The sequence below is a fragment of the Salvia splendens genome, chromosome 13 (genome assembly GCF_004379255.2).
Source record: "Salvia splendens isolate huo1 chromosome 13, SspV2, whole genome shotgun sequence".
In the NCBI taxonomy this organism is placed as follows: Eukaryota; Viridiplantae; Streptophyta; class Magnoliopsida; order Lamiales; family Lamiaceae; genus Salvia; species Salvia splendens.
This window is the reverse complement of record NC_056044.1, coordinates 28,721,723-28,732,271: the sequence shown is the minus strand read 5'-3', so window position 1 is coordinate 28,732,271 and position 10,549 is coordinate 28,721,723. Positions and strand designations below refer to the sequence as shown.

At 41.2% G+C, this 10,549-nt stretch overlaps 1 protein-coding gene across 1 annotated transcript; it reads right to left on the bottom strand.

Moving 5' to 3' along the window:
* Positions 1 to 3,871: 3,871 nt before the first annotated feature.
* LOC121761280 lies at positions 3,872 to 8,421 on the bottom strand. Its single transcript, XM_042156925.1, has 6 exons — positions 8,054 to 8,421; positions 6,984 to 7,084; positions 6,220 to 6,317; positions 5,031 to 5,242; positions 4,552 to 4,603; positions 3,872 to 4,246 (listed from the first exon to the last, which is right to left on the bottom strand). Exons 1-5 carry the CDS (start codon positions 8,385 to 8,387, stop codon positions 4,566 to 4,568), a joined length of 783 nt encoding a protein of 260 aa, XP_042012859.1. The 5' UTR covers positions 8,388 to 8,421; the 3' UTR covers positions 3,872 to 4,246; positions 4,552 to 4,565.
* Between the last annotated feature and the right edge of the window lie 2,128 nt (positions 8,422 to 10,549).

Below are 10,549 nucleotides of genomic sequence, written 5' to 3'. Positions count from 1 at the left end.
TATTATAGGCTAAACCAACGGTTTATAGCCATATTTGGGTGTCATCTCGGCATTTTACTAATTTTGTCCACTTTTACTAAGCTTTAGTTTATTGATCGAAACCTATAGATGCAATTTTTTTTATCGCAATGCTACAGTACAAAGAGAGAAAAGAGGAAGTACAAGGTGAGGCAAAGATTAATCTTTGTTTATAGCAATGATGGTAGGGGGATGTTGTCATTTTTGTCTACATTCAATAGTAATGTTTTTGTTAAAAATTTGAATCATTCAAAAAATTTACGGTACTTATTATTTATTTTTTGATAAGTACTCCTTTCAAGTGCGTCTCATTCTTTACTATCTTCAATAAGAGCATCCACAACGCTGTCCCCCCACCATCCTTTAATCGTCCCTAAACTACTATTTGAGGGCCCCCACTGTACTTTATTCCTCCATCCCTTAACTAAGGGACGTAAAACATAAAACATTCAAGGTTGTCTCTATAAAAGAAAAGCAACCATGAATGACTTTGTCCCACATCAAAAGTGGAACATAAAACATTCAAGGTTGTCTCTATAAAAGAGAAGCAACCAAGAATGACTTTGTCCCACATCGAAAGTGGAACATAAAACATTCAAGGTTGTCTCTATAAAAGAGAAGCAACCAAGAATGACTTTGTCCCACATCGAAAGTAGAACATAAAACATTCAAGGTTGTCTCTATAAAAGAGAAGCAACCAAGAATGAGTTTCATAAATTCGCAAGCTCATCAAATATATGTGGGCTATTACGAATTTCTTATATTTATTTATTTGTAAAAATTATTTTTAAATATAAAAACAATTTTTATAAATAAAAAGTATTTTTTTAAAATTCGATTTTTTTAAAAAAAATTGATTTATTGCGTCAGCGTGACGACGCTCACTCGCGGGCCGGTGAGTGGGCATCACGCATGGCGCAGTGGCGTGCCACGTCGCCACGGAGCGTGGCGTGACAGCCCGTCCCGTGTCTCGCAGGCACGGGCCGCGGGACGGGACGGCGTGTCGCAACGCGTCGCGTGAGTGTTTCGTCCCTCCGCGACGGAACGCGTGACGGTGGCGCGCCGCGTAGTGGATGCTCTAAGGGTATCCACTATAATGTCGGCGCGGCTATAGCCCCGGCGGAGGCGACGGCGGGGCGATCTATAGTGGGGAGAACGTCCGCCCCGAGGCGGACAAAATTTTCGGGCGGACGGTCATCAGGCGAGAGATGTGCGAGGACGCGCCGGTGCCTCCCCTGCGGGGCGATAGGCGCGCCGGCCTATAGCGGGGCGGTGCCAGGCGCGCCGGTCCGGGGCGGACGTTCATTTCAAAAAAAAATTTAATTCAATTTAATTTACCTATAAATACACCACATTCCTTTAATTATTCTCACACCATTCCACCTCTTCATTACTCATACTTTCTCTCACTAGAATTTGTGGACTGAAATTGACAATTTGTGGAACGACGCGTGGAATTATCTGATTCAAGAGGTGCAGTACGAGGCCGAGGAGGAGGAAGCGGCGCGCGCGGCAGAAGTGGCGGAGAACACGATCCCTCGTGCGATTAATCGTCAGCGGACCATCCAACGAGACCATAGTGGAGCGCACCAGCGTCTAATGGCGGACTACTTTGTGGATAACCCCTGTTATCCAACCGAGATTTTCCGCCGGCGATTCAAAATGTCGCAACGGCTCTTCAACCATATATCGACGAATTTGGCGGAGCGTTACCGGTGCTTCACCCTCCGGAGTGATTGCGCTGGCCGGATCGGGTTGTCTACGCTTCAGAAGTGCACCGCTGCAATCCGACAGCTTGCGTATGCCAAACCAGCTGATATGTTCGACGAATACCTACTGATGGGTGAGACGACTAGCCTAACGGTGCTTAGGCAGTTTTGTAAGGGGATTCGGGAAATATTTGGTGGGGAGTTCCTACGAAAGCCCACCCCTGATGAGTGTCAGAGACTGCTGGATATGCACGGTTCGATCCACAGTTTCCCAGGAATGTTAGGAAGCATCGATTGCATGCATTGGGAGTGGAAGAACTGTCCGGTGGCGTGGAAAGGCCAGTTAACCACTGGATTCAAAAGCAAACATCCATCGATGATTCTGGAAGCCGTTGCTGACTACCGTTTGCGGATCTGGCATGCGTATTTCGGTGTTGCAGGTTCGAACAACGACATCAATGTTCTTCAGTCATCGCCGCTCTTCAATGATGAGTGCAGGGGGAAGGGTCGAGAAATCATCCTCGTAGCCAACGGCACGCAGTACATTAGGGGATACTATTTGGCAGATGGGATATATCCTCGGTGGCCCGTATTCGTCAAGACAATTCGCCAACCGGTTGGACCGAAGAAACAATATTTTGCGCAGAAACAAGAGGGTGCTTGGAAGGATGTTGAGCGAGCTTTTGGTGTCCTCCAATCGCGGTGGGCCATTCTATGGTGTCCGGCACGAGTTTGGCACGAAGATGATGTCGCGAATATTATGTTAGTATGTATCATATTGGATAATATGATAATAGAAGATGAAGGATTTGCGGCAGAGCGCTGGGCACCGGAAGAGGGCGCAAGTACAAGTAACAGTGTTGCCTCCGTGCCGATCCAGATGGGCGTACCACGGAGCAATGAATATTTGATTCAACGTTTCAGTTATATGCGCAGGAGCACAACACATACCACACTCCAGGCCGATTTGATTGAATAAGTGTAGGCACGTAGGGGAGGTGGCGGCGCAGTGTGAACACTATTGTGATGTTCAATAGATTAATATTTCATTGTATAATTTTTCCAGTACTTTAATACGACGAAAATGTAGTCTTTAATTTTATTTTCTTCACTTATAGCCGTTTTTTTATAATTATGTATAGTCTGATAATTTTTATTGTAATTGAATTAAAATAAATAAAAAAAATCGGGGCTATTGGAAGTGTCCGCCTATAGTGGCGGAAACCTTTCTTTGGGCGCGGACAAAAAAATTGGGCTGTGAACAAAAAAAGAGGCGGGGCTATTGGGGACGTTCGCCTTAGAGGGGATACTCTGACTTTTTTCTCTCATCTCTCTCGCATTTATTAAATTTACATTAGAAACTCATATCAGTCATTAGTCACCATAAGGACTATTGATAGTGGACGTATGTAATATTATATTTTTAATTTTATGATAAAAAATAGTACTCTATCCATAGATGTCATACTTTCCTTTTTAGTTTATCCCATAAAAGATGTCACATTTTTTTTTGAAAAAAAAACTCCCCTCACATCAATATAAATATACTATTTTCTCTCCACCTAACACACAAAACAACATCTCCTAAAATTTCGTGTCATTTCTCAAGTGTGTCATCTATCATAGGACGGAGGGAGTGGTATAATATAGCACTATTCCGTTACAATTTAATTTACAAAATAATTTTACTTATCAAATATCTTCATATATTCTAAAATCACTAATTTAATTTTAAATTGTATTAAAAATTTATATCGATTTAAATATGCTGCCCCTATTTATTTTTAATCCCGTACAATAAACGGGTGGCCCCTCCCACGTGCAAGGTAGGCAAGATGGACCCCACTGTTCCGACAAGTCAAATATCGGCTGTCTCATTTGTTGCACACCATTGATGCCGACGGAAACATACCTCCCACCCCAATTAAGTGGACCTCAGTAATTGATGTTAAATAAATGCAACTCACTATTTCTTATACTTAGTGCTCAAGTAGGGTTCCATCTTCTATACTCCTCATAAGACATACTAAGTCATATCATATCGACTTTATCTAAATAAAAGGAGAAAAATGTATACAGTATGATAAAAAAAATAGAAAAAGTGGTGAAAAATATTCCATTGACAGATAGATGACGACTTTGGCTTGACAAAAATAAAATTATTTTTCAAGATTCATATTACGAACACAAAATTTTACGAATATATGCCAATGTTAATGTTCAGAAAAACGAAAGATAACACAAAGAATTGAAAGTTCTATATCCAACATATTCCCATCATCCGCCACACATCCTTTCACTAAATTCGAATAGTAAAAAAAATCCCAGAATGTCAATATAAGTAGGGAAAATAGAATTTACGATTGCTAATTGGATTGTTCTGTAGCTAATTGCAGCATCCTGATGCCTATTTTTTTCCCATAACATGAACACTGCTTTCTTCTGGACCTCAAAACTACGATCATCGTTGTCGTTGTCTTTGTCACCTACTTGTCTTTTGGCTGTCCTTTCCCATTTTCCTGTGAGATTGGTCGCTCATCATCAACAGACTGACTCTAACAAGGTGAGCAACATGACACACATTCAAAAAGATCATAGAGTTGCTCTGATGACCATCTTACGTATGAGTTAATTTAGTTATTCCCAACAATTTCAGACCTGGAGAGAATCAACTCATAGAAGAGCATGTGTAATTTACAGAATTTGCAACGATAGCAGTTCCTTATCAACGTGAAGGCTCGTCGAGGTAAAGTAACATTTTGTGTTCAGTAGAACATAAAATGTAATATGGAATCAAACAACGGTAATGCTATAATTCACTTACCAAGCGGTATCCCATCAAAAATCATCATCAAAGTCATTGTTGTCTCCATCATCTGATAGGCACATGCAAGTAATTAGCAAGCCACCATTGAGCAGTGTAAAAGCATGAGTTCAAATCAATTTAGACATATGAAGAGCAGAATATCATTTCTGAATTTAGAACCGAATCGGGTATCAATTACACTATAAAGACATATGACTTCATGTCATTACTTATTAAGAATAATAGAACCAAATAAACGTAAATTTGTACTTGTGAAATTATTCAAAAAGCATTCCAAGCAGACTAGCGTTTTCATTTATTTTACAAATTAGGATAAACAAAGTTTGAGGATAATGTACTAATTCAAAAGGGAAGTTAAAAAAATTGGAGGGATTAAAACGAAGAGTTAAAGGATAGTGGAAAGTACTCGATGTCCTTTATGAAGAAGTAAAGAAAACGCGCATATAAAACAATTTCAAAGCAATTTATTAATGTACCTGGACCGTCATCACCATCCTCAAGATCTCCAAGAAGAAATGCATCTAAATCTTGCTCAGAAGCTTTTTTCTCCAAATTATTGCTTTTAGGTTTAGCAGTCTCATCTGCTGTTTTAGATGATGTTTCACCTGATGAAACTTCCTTCACTTCAGCATCTTTCACCTTTTCAGCAGTTTTAATCTTTACATCATCATGGTAACGTTGTTCGTATCTGCCATAAATATTTATCTCTTAAGTACTCAAATCAAAAACCACTAAACAAGCCACACGGGCAATTAGGTGAAGGCACAGACACAAAAGATGGGGAACATATTTTGTGCCTCGGCAGACGTAAGATTGTTTTTGTTTTAGCACTTTGGCAGATAGCGATATTTGAACTTTTTAACTTTTAGGAAACAATATGGCTGTGCACCGTCAAACTTATTATGAGTGTTTATAGAATAGTTATAACACAGCTCAGCTCTGTATCAAGACTTGCTTGCTTCCATTGGATATGCACCACTTTCTCAATGTGCCAGACTTGTTTGTTCATGAATTATTAGTTCAGCTCAACCATTGGGAAACTGCAATAAGAGACATACTCCTAAAGAATATCTCACTTCATCTCTCAAATATGAACTCTACCTACAGTTTAATGGTTAGATATATACTTGGTTTTAACAAAATTCCTAATCACTTTAACCTCTAAACAGATAGTGTTTAAGTAAAAAATGGAATATCCACCCATACTTGATTTGGTAGGTTAAAACATTCACCTAAAAATAGAGAGCTTTTTTATAGGAAAAAAATAAATATCATCCACATTAGTTGAGTTAAGCAAGCTTCAAATACTCTTTATTTCAAACATAAACAATACTGCAAAAAAGCAGAGTACCACATTTCCTAATTCCTATGACAAAAAATAAAATCAACTCATACTATATTATGCTCATCAGGAAAAGAAGACGCTGAAAGGAGAAAGGTTTCAAACACCATAGGTTTATACTGAATGGGTTAAGTGTGATAAAGAAATCAGAATAGAACCAATTTCTCAAAATTCAAGCAAAAACTTAATGATGGTATAAAAATATCGATTCAACAAAAATAGTTTGAAGATAACACAAGAGATCAACACAAAGGCCTTAATATAAACAACTACTACTACATACACAAAATCCAAGCGAGCATTTCTAAGAGATAAATACTCACGGAGCAACATGGCTGTTAACTAGAAGGAAGTAGATTCTCCAGAATTTCCTTTCTTTCATCTCTCGTGGGCACAGCTGATACCTTAACTTTGAAACTTCCTGAAAATGATAAAATAAGTACTAAGTTCTTATTTACTGTTGAGGACTTATAAGATATTGAAAACACTCCCAAAGTGCAATGTGAAGCCGTTAATATTGGGTTATAAGCTCTATCTCCTCTCACTCTAGGGTTGTCTGCATGAGTATATATGGGAGATCTTTTTTATCTTATTATGCCACCTCAAAATTGGTAAAAATAAGTATGATAGAAAGACAGCATTTATCCAATATATATAAAGATATAGCATTTATCTAATATTTCCACAGTAAATGTACAAACTAAGTAGCTTATAGATATTTTCATGTCATGATCCATGTTAGTGTTCAGCATTATAAGTAGGATTTAGCTGACACCAGCACAATAGACCTGTCATGGCCTCTGGAAAGGTAAAAAACTAACAAACCACCTGAGGGTAATCCAATAAATAGATGGTACTAATATTTAGGCCCTGGGTGTAACTTAAAAGGCAAATATGGTGAGGTGAGTGATCTTCTGAGAAGCAGCAACCTACTCTGATATCTTAAAATGTTAACCCCAGTTTGCATTAATCTGGTATTACCATCTAAATCTTGATATCTTTCAATAAAGAATATGTTACTGTTAAAAAATATTATCACATCCCTGGTACCACCACTGTATAAAATTATTCACATTTACATTCTAACCTTCACAGTTAATAGAACAAGCTTTGCATGCTTTTCTTGCCACTCCGTGAGATCCTGTTGGATATTTGAAACCGTAGGAACATCAGACACCTGTGAGTCATCTGTGCACCAGAAATGCGGGTTAACATAATTTGTTGCATCGAAACATGAAATACATGATACCAAAATCTGAAGAGAGATTTATGTTTGGGAACCAACCAGCTGAAAAGTAACTATGTCCTGATAATAACAGTATCACGTAAACAAAATACTTGAATAAACCACATGCTCATATATTTCAAAAGGATCTTAGTAATAACTTTACACAAGAACTGGAACAGCATATTCAAGCTAAGGCATATAGATGTGATTCTGCCTAATCCTAATGCTGGAGAGTAAGGCACCTTATTATTTTTCTATCCTTAGTTCCGATTCTGTTCACTTGGTTCCAAATTTTACCCATCCTACTGTGGTGGCATCTGTTGACAATACATAGTCATGGACTCATGGCCTATGAAAACCATAATATGAGGATGACACTTGTTTTTTGATTGTTCTAATTTCTAGGTCAGGAAATGAGAAGAAAATATCCTGATTGTTTACAGTGATGAACATGCATAAGTTAGTGATTTAATGCCTATATTCTGGTGGTTATTTAAGATAGATAAGCTCAGTTTCACCTTGTCTTACATTTCCAGACAGAAATAGATTCGTGACCACTGACCAACAACTGAGTAAAATTCTCATACAAACGAGCTAAACTCCTCATAAATCTTTTCAGAGTGCTATACGTTTCTGACATTTGAATCTTAAGCATTCATCACAAAGAGAATGTCATGATCCTATCTAAAAAGGCCCAACTTACTCCATAGATCCTATAAACAATTAATCGTATCTCTAATACTTACATAACTTATTAGTTGTTCCACTGCCTGAATTCACAAATCCACAAGAATTCATCAAAAAACCGCTGACTAAAGAGGCAGGCGGATCGAGCGGCAGCATAACAAATTAAAGAGTGATATAATTGATTCATCAGAAACAAAACAGTTTTAATCGAAAACAAGTAGTAGTACATTAGAGTCCAACACCTTCAAGCGGGAAATCCTGGAAGGTGTTGATGGTAATTTCCTTGACAAACTCCCTCAGCTCATCAGTGACCCCATACTTTTCGAGATCGGCGGCGTCAATGCCTGGCTTGGAGGAGGCGGAGTCGACGAGATTGGTGATGGCGGCGGCGGCGGGGGGGATCTGAGCGGTGATCTGATCAGCGCGCTTGAGAGCCTCGGAGGCGAGCTCCTTGGAGCGCTTGGAGGCCTCGGAGACGACGTCGGAGAGGTTGGCGGCGGCGATTGTCTGCCTGAGCTCCTGAGATTTCTTGGCCGCTTCCTCCGCGAAGGAGCGAGCTCGGTTCCAGATGTCCATCGACGATCCGGATTGCTGAAAACGAGAGTGGACTTACCAAAGTTTTACTTTTATTTTTTTTCATAAATTATTCTAAATTAACTTCATTAAAAATTAATTCATCTATCCTTTTAAAAATAAAATATTTTTCATTTTGAATTGTTATATTTAAATTAAACGTTTCTTAAATTAAAAAATCACATCATTTTTAATTTTTTTTTTCTTATTTTATTCTATCTTTATTAATAACTCACAAAATTAAATAATATTTAAATCTAATATCAAAAAATAAATATTTTATATTTAATGGGACGAAGGGTATAGAATGATCCATTTCATTTTATGAGTCTCCAATTATATTTACTTTGGGTCGATTTGGATTTTATGAAATTAGTAGAAGTAATAAATTTTATACTCCACGAATTTTATGTTTTGCATATTAGTTTTTAATAGAATATAATTAAAAAATAGTAGAATATAAAGTCGAGAATAATAATTTTTTAGATTTTGTGCGCCAAAATAATGAAATACCTCGATATAAGAGCATCTCCAATGCCGGCGTCAAAATCGCGACGCCGATTTTTCGTCGACGCCGGTTCTGACGCCGAACCATTGGAACCGGCGTCGGCGAAATCGACGTCAAAATCGGCGTGGCCATGCCGATTCGCGCGATGACGCCGGTTCCGACGCCGATCCTCACAGCGCCATTGTGGGTCCCGGATCGGCGTCAAACCGGCGTCAGATTTTATTTTTTATTTTTTTTCTTTTGAAAACACTATATATACGCGCTTTGAACGTCATTTTCATTCGCACCACTTGTTTTAACGAGTACTCTCTCTACCTTACTTTCTGTTCAAGATCAATAACGAGCAATGGAGAACAACTACGAAGGTACTCCAGTGACTCCCGGGGGATGGTCTCAGACTCCCCCGCCTCCCGGTGTAGGGTCTCAGACGCCCCCCACTCCCGGGGTAGGGTCCCATACTTCCCCGGCTCCTGGGGGAGGTGGTTGGCCTCCGATGACCGGGTACTACAACATGTACCCGTGGCAGCAGATGATGCCGGGGTGGGCACCCGGCATGCAGCCCCCTATGCAGATGATGCCGGGGTGGGCACCCGGGATGCAGCCACCGGCGCAGCAGATGATTCCCCCGGCGCAGGGGACGCACGGGGGGGCAACGCCTATCGGCCGACTTTTGATTTTTCCACCGGTTCTTCGCACACATCGACCCCAACGGATGCACAGTATACGGAGACCTTCTCCTTAGCGGACTTGGGTTTTGATATGAACGAGGTTCCGGAAACTCTCATTCAAAGCCAGGGAGTAGGGCGGGGTAAGAAGAAGGGCAAGGCCAAGAAGGTCGGCGAGTCGTCGCAGCCGGAGGCCGAAATCCGGGGCCGGAGGAAGTGGACCGACGCGGAGAACGTTGCGGTTGCCAAGGCGTGGGTGAGTGTCTGCGACGATCCTCTCGTTTCGAACAACCAGAGGATCGTCAACTTGTGGGCCAAGATAGCCGCAGCCTACAGGGCATTTTGCCCTGAAGGGAGACCGTGCACCGGGGAGGAGGTCCGGAAGTGCTGGGATCGAATCAGGTCTGGCGTCTCTCGATTTTCGGGTTTGTACGCCAACGCCCTCCGCATGCAGACCAGTGGCCAAACAGAGGAAGACTGCAGGAGGATTACGGAGAGAGCCTACCCCGATCCGCAGAAGAAGTACTATGAGTTCACCTACTGGAACTGCTACGTTGTGCTCAACGAGTCGGAGAAATTCCGGGCAGGCGTCGACGCTGGCTGGCCGAAGAGGCAGAAACTGAACTATATCGGAGATTATAGCGGCAGCAGCGGTGGTTCGACATACCTCCCCGAGACGGCCCAGGAGGTCCCGACTCCTCGTTCGTTCGGTCGCCGACCTCGCCCGGTTGGCCAAAGGCGAGCGCAATAGGTTGCGAGGGGGGCACCCCGAGTTCCCAGGGGGTCCATTCGACATCCCCCCTCGGCAGGTCTACCGAGGAGCTCAAATTCTTCGCGCGCCAACAAACGCGCGCTCAAATGGTGAAGACCTTAGCCGACTTCCAAGCGGCGGTGGACCCCGAGGTGAAGGATTTTCTTCGTGTATTGCTCCAGAGCCAGCGTGAAGAATTGGAGGCGATGAGGAGGGACACCGGCGGGAATAGCCGCAGCGT